The 25,373-nt window shown below is 43.6% G+C and overlaps 1 protein-coding gene across 1 annotated transcript in view; it reads right to left on the reverse strand.

Annotated features, from left to right (window-relative positions):
* ADCY3 (adenylate cyclase 3) overlaps positions 1 to 25,373 on the reverse strand; it is a 369,755-nt gene that overhangs the window by 49,005 nt on the left and 295,377 nt on the right. The window contains exons 11-12 of the mRNA XM_029596196.1: positions 19,177 to 19,264; positions 1,295 to 1,411 (exon numbers count right to left, since the gene is read on the reverse strand). Coding sequence (XP_029452056.1) covers positions 1,295 to 1,411; positions 19,177 to 19,264 — 205 coding nt within the window. The remainder of the gene's footprint in view (positions 1 to 1,294; positions 1,412 to 19,176; positions 19,265 to 25,373) is intronic.

Raw genomic sequence — 25,373 nt, forward strand, 5'->3', positions numbered from 1 at the left:
CAGTCATGTCTTTTATTTGACTCTGGGATTTGATAGAAATAACTCATGCCTGGCACATTGTGGCAGTAATAAATGCATTCAAACAAACAACTAAGTAAATAAACAAGCAATAACTAAATAAATAATATAGTTCCCATTACAACCTATGGGAACAAATTTGACATGCTTAAACATTTTTTGCTTGCTGAAAAATAGGAAAGATAGCTGAAAAGAATTATCTTATCTTAATCTACCACATAACACAAAAATATTTGTAATACATTTTCCCAATTTTAAGACATTGTCTACAATTTCTCATGCAAAAGCCAATTTTAAAGGACCAATGCTGATTTATTTTCCTACATCAGCTGTGTTAAAACTGCTGTGATCTGCCCTCATATATGCCTTGTGCTGTACAACATTCACACCATTTCTTATACCCTAATCTAAAAGCCTTTTGTACCTTTCACCAGTAACTACACCGCCTTGTTTCTCACATACTCATTTTGTTATATCACACCAACACATTTGCAATCCATATACTTTATATATGCATGAAAACATTTTCTTACATATACAGCTTTCGTATTCTCTAAGAAACAACACACATGCATGGCATAATGGATCCCCGATGGCTATAGGTAGATTAGAAGACACAGCATATAATATTATATTAGCAAGCATGAATGACTCAAAATGGCTACATAGTAATATCAATGCAATTAATTCTTCATCACACAAACTAATGTACACATATATCATTAACATCACTCCTTCACATAACACATAAACATGCAAAAGTTCATTCATACTTTACCCCTGTTATTTTGGTGAACACGGTAGACATGCATAGTTTTCTCTCTCTCTCATTCAAGTTACACTCCTGTGATAGCCTACATTGAGAGCAGTGAAATGGAGTTTCACTAGATAGCTAGATTTAGCTTCTCTATGCAGGGCAATTTTCATTCACAGGATCCAGCTGTCTAGATCCCTTTTGAAAACTGCCCCTATTATTAGCTTGATGGCATAGTCATGTTGTCTCTTCAATGTACACAATTCATTCGCTACTAATAGTTCTCTTGCAGTGATTTAATCATCAAAATTCTTATATAGCTATTTTTTTTAACTTTCACAAACATTAAAATATTTTAAATCCCATATTGTTAAGGGGGAAGCAAATTAAAGAAAAATCACACAATGCTATTTTGCAAAATGTAATGCTGAAGAATGGGATTGTTTGAATACACTACTGAGTAAACTTGTACACATGTAAAATGACATGATAAGCCAATGGAGATAAATCAAAGGCTCTTACCATATCTACAATGTCTGCCATGGTAAGGATAAAGATGGCAGACATAGCCCATGTATTCCGTGCCCATCTTGTCCGATCAATCCAAGTAGAGAAGGCTACTAGCTTTTTGGGGAATACCTATTGAGATGAAGAAAACAAGATATTTATATTAGAAGATCCTGTAATTCCTGCACTATTGTACTTAAAGGCCTATTACCTCTAGCCCCTTAAGTACTCTGGGGCGGATTTTAAAAGGAGCGCGAATAGGCCTACTTTTGTTTGCGCTCAGGCGCAAACAAAAGTACGCTGGATTTTAGTAGATACGCGCGGAGCCGCGCGTATCTACTAAAAAACCTGGATCAGCGCGCGCAAGGCTATGGATTTTGTATAGCCGGCGCACGCCGAGCCGCGCAGCCTACCCCCGTTCCCTCCGAGGCCGCTCCGAAATCGGAGCGGCCTCGGAGGGAATCCTCTAACACCCTCCCCTCACCTTCCCCTCCCTTCCTCTACCTAACCCACCCGCCCGGCCCTGTCTATACCCCCCCCTTACCTTTGTCGGGGGATTTACGCCTCCCGGAGGGAGGCGTAAATCCCCGCGCGCCAGCGGGCCTCCTGCGCGCCGGGCCGCGACCTGGGGGCGGGTACGGAGGGCACGGCCACGCCCCCAGACCGCCCTGGGCCGTAGCCACGCCCCCGTACCCGCCCCCAAAACGCTGCTGACACGCCCCGAAAACGCCGCGACGACCGGGACCGCCCCCTGACACGCCCCCCTCGGAGAACCCCGGGACTTACGCGAGTCCCGGGGCTCTGCGCGCGCCGGTAGGCCTATGTAAAATAGGCTTACCGGCGCGCAGGGCCCTGCTCGCCTAAATCCGCCTGGTTTTGGGCGGATTTAGGCGAGCAGGGCTCTTAAAATCCGCCCCTCTGTGTATAGACCTAGAGCTACTGTATTCCTAGCATTAGTTCTTGGTTATTTATTTTTCTAATTGGAGGCACATTTATTTTTTAATTTTCCAGTAGCAGAATGAGCACAAATATAGGCAGGGCTACTCCATCCTGGAAAAATAATGTTAGCTTCATAAATGCAGGGCTAAAATGGCTCCCAAATAAATATTACTTGAAAATAAATCTGGGGCTTTGTATAGAAGACTGTACATATATCAACTTATGTCCCATTGTACTTGAATGGACAAAACTTCCATTCTGCATGGTGATGGCAGGTAAACAGTGGCCTAGCGAGATAGCTCAATGATTACTGCTCTATGCTGCCAAGCTAGAAATATGGTCAGGCTTCTGTAACTCAAAACTATAAGAACCAGGATTGCTACTAATGTCATATTTTGTTGGCACCTATTCAAATGACATGGATGGGCCTTGACTTGCATCATGTTATCATAGTTCCAAAACTATGGAAGAATGAGGAAGGTTCCATGTAGCAAAAAGCACCTTTAAAAGTATGGAAACTTCAGAAGAGGCTAACACGGAAGATATAGAGGTCAATATTCAAAAGTCATTTAGACAGATAAGTTTTGAATATTCAGCCTGCTATCTGACTAGATTTTAGATAACTCAATGTTATTTATTAATCAAATCTCACATCGCCTATCTAAACAATTAAAAACTATCACTCTCACACAACATTCATTCTCATGTTAAAAGACTCAAAGAAAGTGCAAATCTGCTCAAACTTTATATAACATAGTTACCCACATACAATATCCCAGATTCTAATATATTCTACTAACTATATAATCTGTTTCAAAACCTCAACCTGTTCCTATGACACATAATCAACATTAATCAAAAACTAAAAATCAAATATACTATCTCAAGTAACCAGCGTGGTCCTCTCAAGAGATGATCGCAGTCCAACCAGCGCAATCCTCTCAAAAGATGAACGCAGTCCAATTAGCGCAGTGCTCTCATAGAATGAATGCAGTTCATCAGCGCAATACTTCTCCAAGAATTAACACAGTCCAACAAAGAATTCTCTGTTTCACCCTTCCACACAAGGGCTTCTTCAGGGACCCAAGAAACTAATAATCCCCACGCTTTCTCAAAAATACGAATGTTCTCCCGGACTATCCTACAAATATCAAACAAATTTCTATGATGAATATTTATTGCCTTCATAAATTTATATGTATCTCAAACAAACTCCCAAAAAATTAGACGCCACTCACCATCAATAACTTCCGTCTGTACATCTATATTTCAATTCGTTCATAACTTGAATTTGTATTTACCTCCAGTCTCATATTCACTTCCATATAAAATTTCAGCTACCTCAAACACAAGAATTTTTTATTCAGCACACTTATATTAACCTCAAACCAGAGTATGCACTCACCTCCCCAGCCACCATGTTACCAGTTACTCATGTAAACCCAGAAATGACATCCCTCATGTAGATTCCATCAACGTAAGTATTCCGATACACTACAAAGGAACCGCTTATATCCCCATCAATTTATCAATCTCCTATTTCTCTAATGATCACATCTGACATTTATCTGTTAATCTCAATATCACAACAATGCCATCTCTTCAATACCGTCACCAGATAGCTCCTAAACCTTCTATCATATACCGCATCAAACCCCAACATACATATCCACTGTATTCTTCGAATGAGACGAGATATCAACCATCTTTCTTCTTTTAACCCTAATTCAAAAAACATTTTTTTAATTAATGTAATCTTACCACTGCTTATAAAAATGCAGTCCATTCAATTGGGCCATTAAGTCCCCATGGTATCATCATCTGCCACTCAAAAATAAAGCGCTGTTCTACATGCTTCAATCTCAAGGACAAATCCCCACCATATTTCAATCGGATCTTCTGAATTACAAAAAATTTCAAATCTTCCACAACATGCTGTTTATCCATCCAAAGTTCTACTAACGGTATTGTCGCAGACCTAATGCGACTCTTATGTTCAATTATTCTAAGTTTAATCGATTGTGTAGTTTGACCAATGTACACAAGCCCACATGGAAAATTATTGCATAGATGACACCATAAGTATTACATGTGAACAAGTCTGGCAATATATATTCTCGTTTTAAATACGGATATTGAAAACTCTTCAAAACAAGTACATGGGGGCATACTGAGCACATTCCACAACAAACCTGTCCATAATCCTGATCAACTGTATAGTCACTCACATTACTCTGTCGCAGATTGTCCCTCAAATTACGATGTTTCTCAATGGCAAATATCGGAAGTTCTGAAAAATTCTTCAAAAGTGACAAAATATGCCAAAACTGCAATACCGTCTGTTTAATCATAGAAGTTTTAGATGAATGTAGTATAGAACAAATAATTCTCAAGGGCATATCCCTTTCAGTTTTTATTAGGAAATTTTCTCTGTTGGCATATAAAGCCCTCTTATATGCTTTACGGATCACTGTTCTAGTGTATCCCCATGCGAAAAATCTTTCACTCAATTCCTGTGCCTGGATTCTGAACTCTTCAGTTGTAGAGCATAAACGTCTGTATCTTAAAAATTGCCCAATAGATATATTATCCCTCAACTGACATGGGTGGAAGCTCTGATAATGGAGCACAGTTTTCTTATCTGTCAGTTTTCAATCAGGCCTATCCTGTAAAGTGCAGCCGCATTTACCCTGCTCCTAAGCCGCTTTTTACTCACGTTCCGGCCGCGTTAGCCCTTCCTGCGATCCCGAATCCCCTTTAACCTACTCCTACCGCGTCCTAAATTCCCCGGGCAATCCCTTCCGCCCGCGGCATGTATATTGCATGCAAATGAGCGAATTAGCTCGATATTGCATGCAAACGAGCGAATTAGCTATTCTCTAGCATCCCGTAACCCGCGCCCCGACTATCGCTAGTTTTCCCTGCCGTTTTGTCGCGCGTTTAACCTGCAAACTTACCGCCTACCCTGACCCAGGCGGTAGAGGCATGGGTAAGGGTAGATGGCAAGCTTTCCCCCAGCCCCCGCTCACCTGCCCCGGCCGCGATCATGGGTGCCGGTCTCCGTGGCAGCCCCAGTCCTCTCCCCTGCTCCCGACGCCAAAAAAAAAAAAAAAAAAAGCGAAAAAAAACGTTGCAGCCCCCCTCCGATGTCCGGAGGGGGGCTGCAACGTTTTTTTCACTTTTTTTTGGCTTCGGGAGGAGGGGGAGAGGACTGGGGCTGCCACGGAGACCGCTTTCCCCAGTGCAAGTAAGTTGCTTCGCCGCTTCAGTTCTTCCCTCCTCCCGGAGCTGCTTTTTCAGCCTTGCTCCGGGAGGAGGGGAGAATAGACACTGATAGCGGCGAAGCGAAAAAAAAAACAAAAGCTATTTTGGTTTTTTTTCAAAAAGCTAAAAGTAAGTTGCTTCGCCGCTGTCAGTGTCCCCCCTCCTCCCGGAGCAAGGCTGCTTTTCGTGCCCTGCTCCGGGAGGAGGGGAGAAGAGATGACAGCGGCGAAGTGAAAAAACCACAAGGGGACCCGACCCGACTTACTTTTGCAGCCGTCCGGCATCGTTGCTCCCCCGCCTCGTCCGGCATCGTTGTTCCCCCGCCTCGTCCGGCATCGTTGCTCCCCTGCCTCGTCCGGGAAGATGGCTGCCAGCACGGGGGAAAGCGGCCCCTGTGCATTCAATTGGCTGCCGAGCAGCCAATTGAATGCACAGGGGCCTTTTCAGTGCGGATAAGTGGGACCTTTTCAGTGCGGATAAGTACCCGTTTTTATTTTTGATTGGCAAGTGCCTAAGAATTTGTTGAGGGACTTGAAAAAAACTTTGAAAAAAACTTTGAAAAACAGAACAAAAATTGAGTACATAAATGATTAAAGTAATAGTGACCCCTATGAGAAACGGTTAGAACACTTAATATTAGGGGTGTGCATTCGGATTGACCGCATTAGTAAAACACAACTCATATTTTTTTTTTACTTAAAAAATTGATTCGACATAAACGATCGGATTTCCCACATATCGAACATAGATATGTTCGATATGTGGGAAATCGCGATTGTTGAGCCAAAATAAAAATATAACCCCCCTCACCCTCCTTAATCCCCCCCCCCCCGACTTACCACAACTCCCTGGTGATGGAGCGAGGAGTGAGGACGCCATTTCTGCAATCCTTGGCGATTGTGAACTTTTGGCCAGCTTGGGGGGGCCTCCTGACCCCCCCAAGCTGGCCAAAAGTTCTTTTTGGGCCGAACGAGCCGTCCGGCGCGAACGAGCCGGGAATCACGTGGCGCCGCATCACTCAGACGCGACGTCACGTGATTCCCGGCAAGTTCGCGCCGGACGGCTCGTTCGGCGCGAACAAGCCGGGAATCACGTGACGCCGACGTCACGTGATTCCCGGCAAGTTCGCGCCGGACGGCTCGTTCGGCCCAAAAAGAACTTTTGGCCAGCTTGAGGGGGTCAGGAGGCCCCCCCAAGCTGGCCAAAAGTTCTTTTTGGGCCGAACGAGCCGTCCGGCGCGAACTTGCCGGGAATCACGTGACGTCGGCGTCTGAGTGACGCGGCGCCACGTGATTCCCGGCTCGTTCGCGCCGGACGGCTCGTTCGGCCCAAAAAGAACTTTTGGCCAGCTTGGGGGGGTCAGGAGGCCCCCCCCAAGCTGGCCAAAAGTTCACAATCGCCAAGGATTGCAGAAATGGCGTCCTCACTCCTCGCTCCATCACCAGGGAGTTGTGGTAAGTCGGGGGGGGGGGGATTAAGGAGGGTGAGGGGGTTTATATTTTTATTTTGGCTCAACAATCGCGATTTCCCACATATCGAACATATCTATGTTCGATATGTGGGAAATCCGATCGTTTATGTCGAATCAATTTTTTAAGTAAAAAAAAAATATGAGTTGTGTTTTACTAATGCGGTCAATCCGAATGCACACCCCTAATATTAAGTGTTCTAACCGTTTCTCATAGGGGTCACTATTACTTTAATCATTTATGTACTCAATTTTTGTTCTGTTTTTCAAAGTTTTTTTCAAAGTTTTTTTCAAGTCCCTCAACAAATTCTTAGGCACTTGCCAATCAAAAATAAAAACGGGTACTTATCCGCACTGAAAAGGTCCCACTTATCCGCACTGAAAAGGCCCCTGTGCATTCAATTGGCTGCTCGGCAGCCAATTGAATGCACATGGGCCGCTTTCCCCCGTGCTGGCAGCCATCTTCCCGGACGAGGCAGGGGAGCAACGATGCCGGACGAGGCGGGGGAGCAACGATGCCGGACGAGGCGGGGGAGCAACGATGCCGGACGGCTGCAAAAGTAAGTCGGGTCGGGTCCCCTTGTGGTTTTTTCACTTCGCCGCTGTCATCTCTTCTCCCCTCCTCCCGGAGCAGGGCACGAAAAGCAGCCTTGCTCCGGGAGGAGGGGGGACACTGACAGCGGCGAAGCAACTTACTTTTAGCTTTTTGAAAAAAAACCAAAATTGCTTTTGTTTTTTTTTCGCTTCGCCGCTATCAGTGTCTATTCTCCCCTCCTCCCGGAGCAAGGCTGAAAAAGCAGCTCCGGGAGGAGGGAAGAACTGAAGCGGCGAAGCAACTTACTTGCACTGGGGAAAGCGGTCTCCGTGGCAGCCCCAGTCCTCTCCCCTCCTCCCGAAGCCAAAAAAAAAGTGAAAAAAACGTTGCAGCCCCCCTCCGGACATCGGAGGGGGGCTGCAACGTTTTTTTCGCTTTTTTTTTTTTTTTTTTTTTTGGCGTCGGGAGCAGGGGAGAGGACTGGGGCTGCCACGGAGACCGGCACCCATGATCGCGGCCGGGGCAGGTGAGCGGGGGCTGGGGGAAAGCTTGCCATCTACCCTTACCCATGCCTCTACCGCCTGGGTCAGGGTAGGCGGTAAGTTTGCAGGTTAAACGCGCGACAAAACGGCAGGGAAAACTAGCGATAGTCGGGGCGCGGGTTACGGGATGCTAGAGAATAGCTAATTCGCTCGTTTGCATGCAATATCGAGCTAATTCGCTCATTTGCATGCAATATACATGCCGCGGGCGGAAGGGATTGCCCGGGGAATTTAGGACGCGGTAGGAGTAGGTTAAAGGGGATTCGGGATCGCAGGAAGGGCTAACGCGGCCGGAACGTGAGTAAAAAGCGGCGTAGGAGCAGGGTAAATGCGGCTGCACTTTACAGGATAGGCCTGATTGAAAACTGACAGATAAGAAAACTGTGCTCCATTATCAGAGCTTCCACCCATGTCAGTTGAGGGATAATATATCTATTGGGCAATTTTTAAGATACAGACGTTTATGCTCTACAACTGAAGAGTTCAGAATCCAGGCACAGGAATTGAGTGAAAGATTTTTCGCATGGGGATACACTAGAACAGTGATCCGTAAAGCATATAAGAGGGCTTTATATGCCAACAGAGAAAATGTCCTAATAAAAACTGAAAGGGATATGCCCTTGAGAATTATTTGTTCTATACTACATTCATCTAAAACTTCTATGATTAAACAGACGGTATTGCAGTTTTGGCATATTTTGTCACTTTTGAAGAATTTTTCAGAACTTCCGATATTTGCCATTGAGAAACATCGTAATTTGTGGGACAATTTGCGACAGAGTAATGTGAGTGACTATACAGTTGATCAGGATTATGGACAGGTTTGTTGTGGAATGTGCTCAGTATGCCCCCATTTACTTGTTTTGAAGAGTTTTCAACATCCGAATTTAAAACGAGAATATATATTGCCAGAATTGTTCACATGTAATACTTATGGTGTCATCTATGCAATAATTTTCCATGTGGGCTTGTGTACATTGGTCAAACTACACAATCGATTAAACTTAGAATAATTGAACATAAGAGTCGCATTAGGTCTGCGACAATACCGTTAGTAGAACTTTGGATGGATAAACAGCATGTTGTGGAAGATTTGAAATTTTTTGTAATTCAGAAGATCCGATTGAAATATGGTGGGGATTTGTCCTTGAGATTGAAGCATGTAGAACAGCGCTTTATTTTTGAGTGGCAGATGATGATACCACGGGGACTTAATGGCCCAATTGAATGGACTGCATTTTTATAAGCAGTGGTAAGATTACATTAATTTAAAAAAATGTTTTTTGAATTAGGGTTAAAAGAAGAAAGATTGTTGATATCTCGTCTCATTCGAAGAATACAGTGGATATGTATGATGAGGTTTGATGTGGTATATGATAGAAGGTCTAGGAGCTATATGGTGACAGTGTTGAAGAAGAGATGGCATTGTTGTGATATTGAGATTAAAAGATAAATGTCAGATGTGATCATTAGAGAAATAGGGGATTGATAAATTGATGGGGATATAAGCGGTTTCTTTGTAGTGTATCGGAATACTTACTTGAAATGACAGGTACCAGGAAGTGGATGCCCGGTGGCGAAAGCGGCCCCGCCGGCGAAGATGGATGCCCGGCGGCGAAAGCGGCCCCCGCCGGCGAAGATGGATGCCCGGTGGCAAAAGTGGCCCCGCCGGTGAAGATGGATGCCCGCTGGCGAAAGCAGCGAAAGCGGCCCCACTGGTGAAGATGGATGCCTGGCGGCGAAAGCTGCGAAAGTGGCCCCCGCCGGCGAAGATGGATGCCCGTAGTGCACGGGCCCCCAAGCCAGCGTTCATACGCTTTCGCTGGCTTGGGGGCCCGTGCACTACGGGCATCCATCTTCGCCGGCGGGGGCCGCTTTCGCCGCCGGGCATCCATCTTCGCCGCCGGCGGGGCCGCTTTCGCCGCCGGCTGCCCCTGGGAGGCAGGGGAGCCGCGGTGCGCATCTCCGGAGGAGGGCAGAGAGGGCTGCAAGAAAAGTAAGTTAACTTTGGTTACACTGTACATGTCGAGTCGCTTTTCACCTGCGCCTTGCTTCGAGAGGAGGGGATTTTAGGTTTTCTTTTGGTTAAAGTTGCTTCGGGAGGAGGGTAGAGAGGACTGGGGCTGCCCCGGAGACCGGCACCCATGGATGCGGCCAGGGCAGGTGAGCGGGGGCTGGGGGAAAGTTTGCCGCCTACCCTTACCCCTGCCTCTAACGCAGGGGTAAGGGTAGGCGGTAAGTTAGCAGGTTAAACATGCGGCAAAACTGCAGGTTTAAAAAGCGATAATCGGGGCGCGCGTTACTGTATGGGAGGGAATAGCTAATCCAATCGTTTACATCTCATATACATGCCACGGGCGGAAAGGGTTACCCATTGATTTAAAGAGGCAGTAAGGATGGGTTAAAAGGGATAGTGAATGGCAGGTTGGTCTAACGCGGCCAAATTGTGAGTAGAAAGCGGGTTAGAAGCAGGGTAACCGCGGCCGCACTTTACTGTATTGGCCTGTAAGTTAGCCAGATAAGTAGCTCCACCCAGTTAAGCCCCCGGAATGTCTTTTTTATATCTGACTAGATGTTAACCAGACATGACATATCTGGCTAATATCTAGCTGGAAAAGAAGCCGAATACACCAAAACTTGCTTCTGAATATTGACAGTCATACTTTTAAATATTAAATCTGAAATTGTCTCTGTTCTATGTTACCATGTATTTGTCATCAGGGAGCCATTCTATATGAATTGTGACAGGAAAATCACCCAGTTAGTTCAATCCTGGTAATTAGGTTTCCCATTGCTCTCTCCACACCCACATCTTAACAAACTCTACCATGCAGAAACAGGACATTTCTTCTCGTAAGCTGCAAACATTTTGCACCATAGTTATGAGATGCTGGGTAGGTATGTCAATGGCATTTCTACACAGAAGGACCATCTATACAACAAAGAAACCCCCTGGCCAGGATCAAACATCTAGTAAAACTACCACTAAAAGTATTCAATAGATCAATCAATTAATTGTATATGGGACTGAAGTCTGGAATCTATACAGGTAAGAACAGAATCCCAATCAGGGCTTGCTCTTCTAGGGCATATAATACCCTGGGCGAAAAGTGCCTCAACACCTGATGGTGCCCTCCCTCCATCTGATAGCTCTTCAACTGATCTGTCACAGCCATGCTAGGCCTCTGTTTAGCCACAGCAGGATGGGATCTTCCATGGCATGCCAGGACTTTCTTTAGCTGCAGTGGATCCCATCCCTTTGTGGCCATCTAGGACTCTTTTTTCATCCATAGCAGGATGGCATCCACTGCAGCCATGCTGCCGCAGGACGGGTGATGCTGGCAGTGCCTAGGGCACTCCCCAGCTCATGGCACCACTGCTCAGTGCGCCCTAACCATACGCCGGCTCAGATCGCAATATAAACCCTACACCTCAAGTTCTACAATAACCTGCACTCACAGGACTAATTCCTGGAGGACAAGTCAATCAACTATCATTAACCAAGTAGATTAAAGAAATAGCCACTTCTTATCACTGTGTGATAGCAGCATGGGCTCTATTTACTGTCTGGGATCTTGCCTGGTGCTTGTGACCTGGATTGGCCACTCCTGGAAACAGGAAACTGTGTTTGATGGACCCTTAGAACATAAGAACATAAGAACATAAGAAAATGCCATACTGGGTCAGACCAAGGGTCCATCAAGCCCAGCATCCTGTTTCCAACAGTGGCCAATCCAGGCCATAAGAACCTGGCAAGTACCCAAAAACTAAGTCTATTCCATGTAACCATTGCTAATGGCAGTGGCTATTCTCTAAGTGAACTTAATAGCAGGTAATGGACTTCTCCTCCAAGAACTTATCCAATCCTTTTTTAAACACAGCTATACTAACTGCACGAACCACATTCTCTGGCAATAAATTCCAGAGTTTAATTGTGCGTTGAGTAAAAAAGAACTTTCTCCGATTAGTTTTAAATGTGCCCCATGGTCTGACTCAGTATGCCCCTTGGTCTGACTCAGTATGCCAAATTCTTATGTTTTTAACAAATGGTGCAGAGCAGAACTAGCACATTTCTCCTGATTACTCACCATACAAAAATGATAATCAAATTCTGCTATCATCTCAGTAACAGTTACACAAACTTCATCTACTGCCAGGAGCATTGTGAAATAATATAAAACCCTGCAAAAATGTACTCAGAACCCATAGCAAATCCGTCATACTATAACATACTAACTGCCAGACTCAAATAGTAATAACTCTACTCATGAATATACAGCACTACATATATTACAACAGCCTCTAGAAAAGCGATGCACGTCATACTAAAAAAACAATACAAGCCAGCATGGTATAGACGCCTTTACAGACCCTACATGCTAGTAGAATACCTCGTCTTTGAAACACAGACAGACCCTCACCAAATACTGAATAAATGATCACAAATTAGAAAAACAGACAAAAATTAAATGGAAGCTTCAGGAAACCAGACTCTGCATGTAGTATAACACCAGAGTAATTGAAATTAATTTTCTTCTGTACTGATTACAATACAAAGATATCAGACATGTACATCCCAAAGTTAATATATTCCTATCTTTAAGCTGAAAATAAACATTTTTTTGTATCTTTGTTGTCTGGACATTTCAGGGTCCATATTCCGTGGCATTTAGCTAGATAATTTGTACATTATCCAGTTAAATGCCGACTTTTGAACAATTCTGCTACTTATCCAACTAAAGTTTAGCCAGATAATCATTAACCATCTAAACTTTAACTGGATAATGTAGGGCTGCTCTGAGGTAAAGTTAAGATAGCTGGATAAGTTATCTGGCTAACTTCGATATTCAGAATTGGTCAGATAACATATCTGGCTAGCTCTCATTGGTGACATTTACTAAAGGTTTTCTCCCATTCTGGGTCTATGGAAAAATGCTTAGTAAATGACCCCCATTGTGCTGTAGAATGATCTTAAAGTTAACTGAATAAAGTTATCTGGCTAAATTTAACAATAGTTGGATATATTCAATGTTGTTGTTGTGCTGCTGAATATCCCACCAAAGTTATTCAATTAACTTTGCAAGCCAGCCAGTGGCTGAATATTACCTCCTTTTTCTAATCATGTTGGTACCAGTCTCTTTTTCTCATTTCTCTGTCTTTTCCTAATTCCTTATCCAGGGTCTCATGTCCATTTGCATTTCTTCTCTCTCCTCCTGTATTCTTCAATTCTTCCTTATATTGGTCTAACAATATTCCATATGGTCTAACATCTTCCGCTTTCATCTGTTTTCTCTGTTCTCATTTCATCTTTATCCACTCCTAGCTAGATTTCACCTGTTCTTTTCACACTTTTCACCTCTCATCTATTAGCTTTCCATTCCCCACTTGTATCCCTTTCCCAGCTCATCTTCATGTTCTCTCACTTCCTTCAATATTTCTTTTACCCACCCTATCTCTCACTCATTTCTCAGCCCATTTCCACTGCTATCTTTTACTCATTCCCTAGTCCCTTATTTCTACCCTCCGTACTCATCTATCCCCAGCACTCAACTACTTTCCTCTGCCTCTTATCTACTCACTAATCCCAGCTCTTCTGTCATTCATACTTGCTCCTGCTTTCAGACCCTTTCTTGTCTATCTCTTACCCAGCCATCTTCTCTCCTAGTCCCAATTCCACCCTTTCTTACCCCCTTCGTAAACCCATCATTCTCACTGCCTCACACCCATTCCCTGCCTTTCCACTGCCAATTTCCCCCTTTCCAGCCCTCCAGGTCCCTCACACCATATCCTAACTTTCTCTAAGTTTCAGCTGTCTTTTTCTACCCCCACATCTCATATACAGTCCCAACTAAGGGGCAATAAAATCGCACGGTAAAATGCATAATGAGCACCTGTTTTCCTAAAGGGCACACATCCACAACCCCTGGGTTCTTGATATGGTATGTAAATTAGTGGTCACGCTAAAAAGGATGTGCAAGGGGCAAATTGTGAATCGCTTGTGCTCAAAAGCACGGGTGCCCTGAAGACGTAGCTGTGCATGGGTTAGGAAAACGGACACTCAATACGAGCATCCATTTTATCCCACCACATATAATTCACATATATAACATACATGCACACCAACAGCGTGTATATTGTGTGCCCACAAATTTTTTTTTTATGGAGCCCTTCCTTTTTCTGTAAACTTCAATCCCTATTAGTGTTATGATTCTGCCTGCAGCTAGACTGCGAGCAACCTCTCACCTCCAGCCTACCTGTGCCCTGACGCTGTCTCCATGCAGCTGTGACTGCCGCTGCCGTGCTCCACGGCAGGCCCGCCGCCATCGCAGCCTGGAACTACTGTTGCTACCTCCTCTCCTTCGCCGCCATCATTCTGTTTTCACGGCTGAGAGCCGCTAACATCAGCACCTTCCTTCGCAGCAGGTGCCGCTTCCACCTTCCTCTTCTTGCGGCCTGGAATTGCCACCGATGTCTCCTCTTCACCCCACAGCCAGGAGGTCGCAGATGCCATTCCTCTTTGTGGCTTGGAGGCCGCCACCGGTGTTCTTCAGCGGCTGGAGCCGCCCTCGATCCTCTCTTCAGCAGCCAGAGCCGCCTCTGATGCCTCGGGCCTACCTCCTCCGCTTCCCTGCTGCACAGCATGGCTGCTGTCCCTGGTCCTGCCTCCTTAGGTGCGGGGTCACGCCTCTTCCCTGGACAAAGGGCCAGTCCCTCTGGCTCCTCCTTGTGATGACATCCTGGGTGTTCCTCTTCAGCCCTACAAAAGGGCTCAACCTTCAGTTCCTTTTCGCCTTCGGAAAGAGTCAGTCATGGAGTCAGACTACTCCTGGATCCTCCATTCCAGCTATTCGGTCCAGGAGTCCCTGATGTCCAGCTCCACTTCTTCAAGGCACTCTCCCACTCAAATTTTGTGGGAATTCCTTTATCTTCCTTTGTGGTTCCTGATCCTTTGTCTCATCTTCGTTCCATGTTTGGTCTCTCGCCAGATCCTAGTCCTTGTCTTCAGATGTCGTCGTCCGACCCTCCTGATATCTTCACCTTCAGATCTTCCTGAAGTCCTCATCTTCTGATGTCCTATTATTCCTGAAATCCATCATCCTGTTGTTCTGCCTCTCTGAGCCTCCTCGCTGCTCTTGGTTGGGTGACCTGGGGTCCGAGGTCCAGATATCTCAGATGTCTTGTTTACCAGTTCACTTGACACCTCCTTGATGGTCTTGACTGAGTGCCCTGGAGGTTAAAGTCCAGATGTCCTGACATACCTGACGCCTTCGTGACAAGTTGTCTTTGTCTTCAGAATCCTTTTGACATTCTCGTCTTCAGTCCTTTTTTGCTGTCAAGCATTCAGACCTTTTTGGCTCCTACTTCTAGGAAGCCTTCAGACTCTTTGTCTCCCTCGTCAGAGTAGCCTTCCTCTCGGATATCCTGGTTCCGTATTTTACCTCCTATGGATTGTCCTCAGTTCAACTTCAGATGACCTTTGGATGCGTCTTCCATGCCGGGTCAGAAGTTTCGTCTTCCTTCGATTGACCTGTCGGGTACATCGATCACGCCTTTTCCCCGAAGCTCAGTTCAGGATGGATGCTGCTATGAGTCATGGCCGGATACCTTCATATTCAGTTTTAACTCTTCTGTCGTCTTTCCACTCAGCAAGTGTCTTCATCAGTGTCCCTGATGTTCTTCTCTTCAGCCTTGCCTCATCCTTATCCAGTATTGTCTGACCTTGTCTTCAAGTCCTCGTCTGATCCTCATCTTCAAGTATCGTCTGATCGTCTTCAGTCTTCAAGTCTCATCTTGTTCCAATTCCATCGTCTGCCCTCGACCTCTGTCTGTCCTGGCGCATTTTCTGTTCATGTATGGCAGGTCCGATAGGGTTATCGAGTGGCCGGAGGGCTACCCTAGAGACCAGCATTGCGTTGGGTCTCTACTGATGCGTCAGATTCGGCGGAGGTGCGAGTCCTTGGTCTTCTGCCTTTCCGCCTATGCTGGGATACGTCTCACCTGCCTCGGTGCTTCTAAGGAGCTCCTCTCTGCAGTCGTGTCGTGGTCCAAGGGCAAACCACTCTCCCTAGTGCTCCCATAACAATTAGCTACACACTTGTTTTGCCATGTGTTTGAACGCGCTAATCCCATTACTGCATCCGGAGTTATTCTAGTGTGTCCAAAACATGCTTCCATCTGTGCATTAAGCTATGTGCTGGGCTGAGCGCACTACATTGAACCAACCTATAAATACATACATACATTTATTTATATTCTGCGTTTCAGGCCCCTGAAAGCAGATGGCATTCAGGTACTGTAGTTATATCTACTAATTCCCTGCACATCTAAAACATGCCCACTTATATAACCCATCCAATTTCTAACACCTTATTCGCTTCATGCATTCCTGAGTCTCCACTCTTTCCCCCATAGTAGCCTCCATTTCCTTCTCTCCTCTCCCCCAAATCTGAGTCCCTGCTCTCCCCTTTCTCCTATCTTTGAGTCTCCTTTCTTCCCCCTCTTCCCAATCTAGTTGTCGCAACATTCCCCTCCTCCCTCCCATTCTGGGTATCCCCAATCTGCACTCCTCCCCCACCCACCAAATCTGGGAGTCCCCTGAACCCCCAAGTCCATGCTCTCCTGAGTACTCAGGTTCTCTGGAGTTTTACCCTTTTTAACAGGGATGCCACTGTCTTTTTTTTTTAAATCCCCCTCACCTCCATTCTTCTTGCTTGGGTGATACTTGTAACCAACCTGCATCTGGTTTCTTCCTTTCTGCCTGTGTGGTTTAATGACAATTTCTTTGAACTGTGTGGCACTATGTCTATGGAGTCCTGCACAGCTTAAACAACTTGTCATTGAACCGCATAGGCATGAAGGAAGAGATCACCACTGAAGTGAAAGCATTAAGTTACATAAGCATCACACAGGCAAGGAGGAAGGAGGTGAGAGGCATGAAAAAAGGCAGCAGCAGCAGTGTTAAAAAGAGTAAGGCTCAAGGGGAACCAGGGCCTCAGGGCTCTGAGGAAGAAACTCGGGACACAGGTCCCATGTGCCCATAACTAATGACACATCTAAGGTAATGCAGAAGAAACCAAAGAGAAAATGACCAACAGCACACAATTTTACTCAGGAACAGATTTATAAACTTAAGATCATTGCCATCAATTTAATGGTTGAATTTCTTATTAGATTGTCTTTGCCCCTATTCAGAACATATCAGCCCTAATATTCACTAGAGCTACAGCCGTAAATAAACCCTAGGGTGCTGCCCTCTCACTAAACTTTCACATCTAGCTTATTATTTAAGTAAAATGTACTAGTGAAGCTGTATCCTTCAGGCAGTAATATTAAAAGGGTCACCATCCTCTACTGAATCACAGTCCAGAGGGCATCCTCTAAAACAGGGGTCAGGAACCTATGGCTCGCGAGCCAGATGTGGCTCTTTTGATGGCTGCATCTGGCTCGCAGACAAATCTTTAATAAAAAAGTAAAAAAACTAACAAAAACCCCCACCCTCCTGACGCCCCCCAAGACCTCCAAAATTAATTTACTATAACCCCCCACCCTCCTGACCCCCCAAGACCTGCCAAAAGTCCCTGGTGGTCCAGCGGGGGTCCAGGAGCGGTCCAGGAGCGATCTCCTGGACTTGGGCTGTCGGCTGCCAGTAGTCAAAATGGCGCCGACGGCCCTTTGCCCTCACTATGTCACTGGGGTCGACCAATGGCGGCGGTAGCCCCTGTGACATAGTAAGGGCAAAGGGCCATGATGGCCCTTTGCCCTTACTATGTCACAGGGGCTACCGCCGCCATTGGTCGACCCCAGTGACATAGTGAGGGCAAAGGGCCGTCGGCGCCATTTTGACTACTGGCAGCTGACAGCCCAAGTCCAGGAGATCGCTCCCGGACCGTTCCTGGACCCCCGCTGGACCACCAGGGACTTTTGGCAGGTCTTGGGGGGGTCAGGAGGGTGGGGGGTTGTAGTAAATTAATTTTGGAGGTCTTAGGGGGCGTCAGGAGGGTGGGGGTTGTAGTAAATTAATTTTGGAAGTCTTGGGGGGGCGTCAGGAGGGTGGGGGGTTTTGTTAGATTTTTACTTTTTTATTAAAGATTTGTCTGCGAGCCCTGGACCCCCGCTGGACCCCCAGGGACTTTTGGCAGGTCTTGGGGGGGGGTCAGGAGGGTGGGGGGTTGTAGTAAATTAATTTGGCAGGTATTGGGGGGGGTCAGGAGGGTGGGGGGTTGTAGTAAATTAATTTAGTAGGTCTTGGGGAGTCAGGAGGGTGGGGGGTTGTAGTTAGTATGGCTCTCATGGAATTACATTTTAAAATATGTGGCATTCATGGCTCTCTCAGCCAAAAAGGTTCCCGACCCCTGCTCTAAAACTCTGCAATTTTCATAACAACTTTGAAATCATGCCTGTGCAATACAAATGTTGGTGCCCCCCCCCAAATCTAAATTGGCATCTGAATTTTTCCCTTATGGAAATGCTGGACACACAAACCATCCTTAGTACTTCTGTAAAACCATTTTGCAGTGAATTTTTGTTTGTTACAGAAGAAGTTAACATTTTGTTGTGCTGGATAATTCCAAATTATTCCTTTTGTGCAACAATGTGCAGTGATTTTGAAAAATGTGCATCCAATAAAATCTAGCATGTTTATGCAGCATTTTAGATACTTTGGATATCACAACCTGAGATTATCATAGTCCATGGCAGTGTGGGATGCGGCTAAGATCCTGGATGTTACAGAGATGTGCAGAACACTTTCATGAGATCGATCTATACCAATGATCCTTTGGTGTCTCTTTCTCTGTAGCTTATCTAATTGGATCTCTCTCTTTCGAATACAGTATGTTCAAGCATACATTGTCTTCAGGATAACTTTATGCAAAACATCAAAAGAAGAGTCCTACTATCTAACAATACAGGTATTTTTAAAGACACTCCATCTCAAGGAAAATAAAGACACTTCATCTCAAGGAAAATAAATTAAACAGAGATTTTGACCCAGATTTAAGTAATTTTTGTACTGAGACACAACACATTTTTTTATGGAGATGTCTGATCACTGTATTCTTTCTTATTCTTGAGTTAAGTTGAGCACAGGCTACCATGGTCAAAGTTACTCTTAAGAATTATAGAGAAATGAAATAGATTTTTTTCTTACCCTAGGGAAAATGGCTGCCATAGAACAGATTGTCAGGATCAGCAGCAGGATCTCACCAATAACAAAAGTCACATAATTGGCAACCAGCCTGCAGAGACATACACAGAGAAATGATTGCAGACACTAATAAAATGTCTTTGAAAGGCCCAAGAACAAATATTAATGCAACACAACAAGAAGCCTCTGACCTTCCAACAATATGCACAACACACTTTCAGGGCTGCCTTCCAAGGCCACTGCACTATGACAATAAAGGTAGCATCCATGGTAACAATCAATACTGAATGTCAATCCATTCGGCCAATATGCCCACCATGTGTTCAGTACCTTGTAAACATTCTTCTCATTGACTTTGCATATCTAGTTGCAATTGGTCAGAGGGCTATGATCTAAGCACAGCAACTGAATCCATACCATACAACTATTTTACATTTTTTGACCAAGAAAGTCAGATTTAGTAAAATGCCTTGTTTTTAGTTGGGTCTTTGCAGCAAGGGATGGGTAACAGGGTATATGTTATATGTTAATAGTAATAGTAAAATAGTAGAACACTTATATCATATCAATTAATTACATCTCTAATCAATACATCTGCAAATATGTAAATAAATATTTACCTGGAGCAGATATGAGCTATTAAGTGTAGAATATTTGCCAGGTGAAGTGGAACTTCATTCCACAATGCTGGCCAGGATAGTAAAAGGACTTTTAGCTAATTCAATGTTAGAATAGTTTGGGGGATGCTAAAACCAGAGATAGAGATGGAGATAGGAAGTTTATTACAACCAGAAGAAATTAATTTCTTCTAGTTTGAATCCAGATTTACTTTAAACCCTCAGGCTTTGTGTTCTGTAAAGTTTTCAAACCTTTCGAGAAGTTGTATCAACGCTGTTGATGCTTCCGTTATAAAGACTGGACTAGATCTATAGTAAACCAGATTCCCATCCTAGTCAACAGACTTGCTAAATTTTTGCACTATTTTGCCTTGCTTTTGCCCAAAACTTAAATCTGGCCCTAATACTTTTAGTGTAGGCTGTAACCAGAAAGTCAACCAATCCCAGAAAGGAGCAGTCAAAATGGCCCTCAGAAGGAATCTCTTTCATGACTTGGATAAGTTGGAAGAAGAGATGAAGGGGATGGGGAAATGAAGAACCTCTTTGCCCTTTCACTAAACCATGCCAAATTAATACAGCTGTAGCTACTTGATGGCATAGTAATAGCAATGGGAGTAATTTTCAAAAGGATTTATACTTATAAATGTAACTTCTATTATTGCAGTTTTCAAAAGCCATTTACCCACATAAAGTACACTTATGTGGGTAAATCCTGTGAAAAATTCAATGGCATATATTATAGCAATTTTCAAAAGCCCACTTACAATGGTAAAGTGCATTTACATGTGTAAAACCCAATTTTAAGCATGTAAATGCTTTTTTAAAATCAGGTCCTTTGTGTACTGCTACTGACAACTGCTCTCAGTTGATAACCACAAGAACATCGACTTATGTACATAATAAATTGACAACACTTGTGACTTTGTGCTAACAGTCACGCTTCCTCTCTTCAAAAGCAGACAGCATCCAATTCCATGTCACAAGGACAGGTTCTGTGCTGAAAGGCAATAAAGCTATAAGTAAACTAACAAGGCTGTTTCTCTTCAAAGGGTGACTCAGGCCATGACACAGGCCCATAAGTAAGGAAGCCAGGCAACTGCTAATGTCAACTATTCTTTATGTTAAATATAGCAACTTTATGATGTTTACAAAGCTCAGGAGACAGGTGATAATTGCAGACAGCCCAGGTTTGCAAAGGGAAGGGGGAAAGAGAAGAGACTAGAAAGCACAACCCAATAACCAGCTCCTCCCTCATTTCCTCTCTGCACGTCTCCCATTTTCTCCCCCCACCCCCCCAAAACACTCGCACACACTCATACATAAGGGAATAAAGGATAAGAACTGCATTTGGTGTATTTAGAGTGTAAGTTTCAAACTGTGTGCAAAAGTGTAAAGTCTATGAGTACTTTTTTTTTTTTTAAATCATAATTTTATTGCATCAACATCAATAAATCAGAACAACAGAAATACAAAACAGATACAGCTGTTGAGCAATAGATTTTACACATATAATACTTTCAACCCATCAATCCCACCCACCTTCTCGCAAATCCTATGCAAGGGGATTAAATAACATAATATTCACTTATACACTAAAATTGGACATCTCTTGCTAATTATCCGTATACATTCAGAGCACAGGAGGAATAAAGGAATGAACATCAATCCTACACAAGGCATGCATGAGGCATGGCTTGAGAAGACCTCCACCTTACGAATGGGTCCCAGGTGTGTTCAAACCTAAAGTAAAAATTTTAATAGCCATTAATTTATTTAAATCAAATATTATCTCCACTCTCCGCACTACAGCACTCACTGAGGGAGCAATAAAAATCTGTTGTATCAAAAACAACACCGATTCCATTTCTCAGTCTTTGGGAAAATTCAAAGCAGTGCTTTCTGGAGAAGGTTGCATCTTTAATTGGGTTATCCCAGTTATAAGAGAAAAAATCTCTTTCCAGAACAACACTATGCCAGGGCATTCCCACTACATTTGGAAAAACGTGCCCACTCTGCGACAGCCCCTGCAGCAAGAGTCAGCTAAAGCAGGGTGAGCCTTGTGTAGCCTTTCAGGAGTTAAATATCACCTCAAAAGCTCTTTATAGCTGTTTTCAGCCAACATCATCAATATTGAGCATCGTTTAGTATTAACAAATATCATATTCCACTCATTCTCAATCAAGGCATGCCCCAAATCCTCTTCCCATGCCCTCATAAAAAAGGGTCTAACAACAAGGTCTTTATTAAGCAACCCATATATGTAAGTTATCACCCCCTTCATTCTATCTGCATTATCACACCAATGCTCAAATTGTGTTTTGCCCAAAGTAAATCCCCAGCAACTGTTTTTGTCAGAAAGTGTATAACTTGTAAATAAGGGAACATGTCTGCAGACTCCAAATTAAATTTCACACATAAAGCTGGAAAAGATAAAACAGTCCCCTCACCCAACATATGGCTGAATCTAGAAATACCCTTTTCTGCCTATCTCCTAACACTGTTTGAATTCAAACCAGCTTGAAATTCAGCATTATGATTTAGGGCAGAACTAAAGAAATACTGCCTACTTCCTACCAGACTGACATGCCATTGCTTCCAGATCTTTAAAGTAATACTGGTTGTTGATGGCATCATTGTAATCAACTTCCAGGTGGATCTAGGTTACCAAATAATCGCCCATAAGGGCATGGAACCCACTAGTGCCTGTTCTAGTCTTATCTATTGTTTTTGTTCCTCTCTCCTGTTCTAATCAAGAACAGCCTGCCGCCGGGCAGCAACATAATACCAACTTAAATTAATTCAAAACATAACCATTCTAGACACCCTCGATGGCCTTCATTTCCAAACAAATGCAAACCATTTCTTTTGCCATTTTTTAAGAATAGAAATGGGAACATGAATTGGCAATGTTTGGAACAGATAGCCTAATCTAGGTAATACATTCATCTTTATGGCAGCCTTGTGCCCAGTCCAAGATAAAGAATACCCCAATTAATCTTCCATGTCACGAAAAATATTCTATAACAAAGAAGAATAATTCAACTCAAAAAACTCATCCACATTGTTGCTCACATGGATACCCAAATGCTTAACCTTCCACTTCACCCATCTAAAGGGGAAATCGTTTTTCAATTGTGATATTTCTGCATCTAGAATTGAAATGTTAATCAATTCTGATTTCTAAAGGTTTAATTTCAATCCAGAAACCCTACTAAACTGACTCATTTCAAACACAGCCCCCATTAATGAATGAGCAGCGAAAAGGGTCAATTTATATGTGTCATCTCCCACTGGACACCAAGGATATCCACCGAATGGCAAATTTTTGTCGCTAAAGTTTCTAAAAATATTGCAAACAGAAGGGGTGATAGTGGGCAACCCTGTCTAGTGCCACATTGAATGGGAAAAATATTAGAATACCCTCTGTTGACTTTCACACAGGCTTGTGGACTATTGTATAGTTTCTAATCCAACTGAGAAAATGAGACCCAAAATTCATCCTTTCCATAGTATGGAACAAAAATGACCAATATTCCATATCGAACACCTTTTCGGTATCCACAGAGAGCAGAACATTGGAATTTGCTCTTTTTTTTACTCACCAATAAGATTAACAATCTTGCGAACATTGTCTGCAGCCATTCTGACTGGGATAAAGCCGGCCTGATCAGAATTAATTAATTTAGTCATCACACTTTTCAGGCAGTTGGTCAGAACATTTCCAATATTTTTAAATCTACATTGAACAACAAAATTGGTCTATAAGAACCACATAAAGTAGTATCTCGCCCAGGTTTGGCAAGAATGAAAATTCCAGCCAGATTCACAGCAGGGAATAAGGTAGCACCATCGTGGAGAGAGTTAAACATTGCTATAAAAAAAGGCATTAATTCGGGAAAAATTATTTTATTAAATTTAGATATAAAGCCATCAATCCCGGGAGCTTTGTTTAATTTAAGATCTTTAATAACCTGCTCAATTTCAAATTCAGTTATTTCTTGGTCAATGTAATTTTTCTCTTCCTCAGAGATACTGGCGAGATCAATAGATTGTAAATATTGAACAATCTCAGAGTCATTTATAGACAAATCTTTGCTATATACCGTAAGTCACCATAAAACTGTGAAAATCACTCTATGTCTGTAGGTGTAAACATAGAACCTGCTACGGTTTTTATTTTAGTAATTTGATTTTGATGTAATTTGTTTTTCAAATTTCGAGCTAAAAGTCAAATTTCAAGCTCAAAGCGTCCTTGCTTGACCATATTAAGTTGTAGCGCTATGTTATCCAACTCCAAAGAATATAGTACACGACACACTCTATGAAATTCAAGCATTACTGAATGCGATAAGGAATTCTTATGGAGTTTTTCTAGAGTAGCCAGTTCATTTTGCAATTTTATTTTCATCTCATATTTCTCTTTCTTTTTATAAGATGCTCGGGAAGGGCAGCCTTCAAGCAATCCCAAAGGAGAGAGGGTGGAATATCCTTTACATTATTGGTGCGAATATAATCTTTTATGACCCCTGCTAATTGTGTACAAAAAAACCTCATCAGTCAATAAAGTATCATTAAGTTTCCTATATCTGATACAGTCTAATTTTTCAAAGTTCAAATCTATCCATATTGGGGCATAGTCAGATTGTTGCGCAGGAGGTGTACCCTTGGGCAGAGGTAGGGTTGACACTACCCACAGGGCGAGCCCTATGGGTTCCCACTGTCGGCAGGCAGAGCTGGCTGACTGATGGAGGCCGGCTGGAGCTTCGCCAATACCAGCCCTCGTTCCCCGCAGGTTGAGCCCTTGGGTACCGGGGCCGGCTGATCTTAGGTGGGCCTCTGTCTGAGGTCTTCCCAGAAGTGATGCGTGAATCAGCTCCATCTGAGGTGTTGACATTCAGGATAACCTGAGCTTCCCCCGAGCCATACATCTTTGAGTAGAAAAACAATAATAACCAAATTTACCACATCCTATCCCATATCCCAGGTAAAAGAAACAGCAATCATCAAGTCAATGAAACACTGATGATAGAAAGAGTCTGTTATCTGAAATACATGTGGCAATATCCATCATCTAAGAAAACAGGCTGTTGATTTCACACTATCTTTAGAAGAGAGTGACTCTCTCGATTGCTTCCTCAACCTCTGTCTGCTTTTGCCTATTCTCTGCCAGCATGGTGTTTCATCCTTCACTGCTGGAGTAGTGCTCATCTGCAAGGGTGCCATTTTAACCTCTTTGCCAGCGTTCTTCAAAATAGTCACTGCCTCATCCACCACCGTCACCTTTGAAATGACACCTTGTGTGATCAACGCCATGTCAAGTGGAAACAGCTAATGATATCGTATGCCTTCCTTGCGCAGAACTGAAGTTACTTCCTTGAATTCCATGCGTTTACGGATTGTGATTGGAGAGAGAGATCCGCAGATTATAATTAAAAGATTTATAATCCTTGGCTGCTTCCTGGAAGTGTCCTTTTACTCCAAGATTGTCAGTTGTATGTCAATGATTACATACTGTTTTTATATCTATTTGGATTTCAGCAAAGCTTTTGATACCGTTACACACAGGAGGCTTGTGAAGAAAAT

This window comes from Rhinatrema bivittatum, chromosome 3, assembly GCF_901001135.1.
Source record: "Rhinatrema bivittatum chromosome 3, aRhiBiv1.1, whole genome shotgun sequence".
NCBI classification, from domain to species: Eukaryota; Metazoa; Chordata; class Amphibia; order Gymnophiona; family Rhinatrematidae; genus Rhinatrema; species Rhinatrema bivittatum.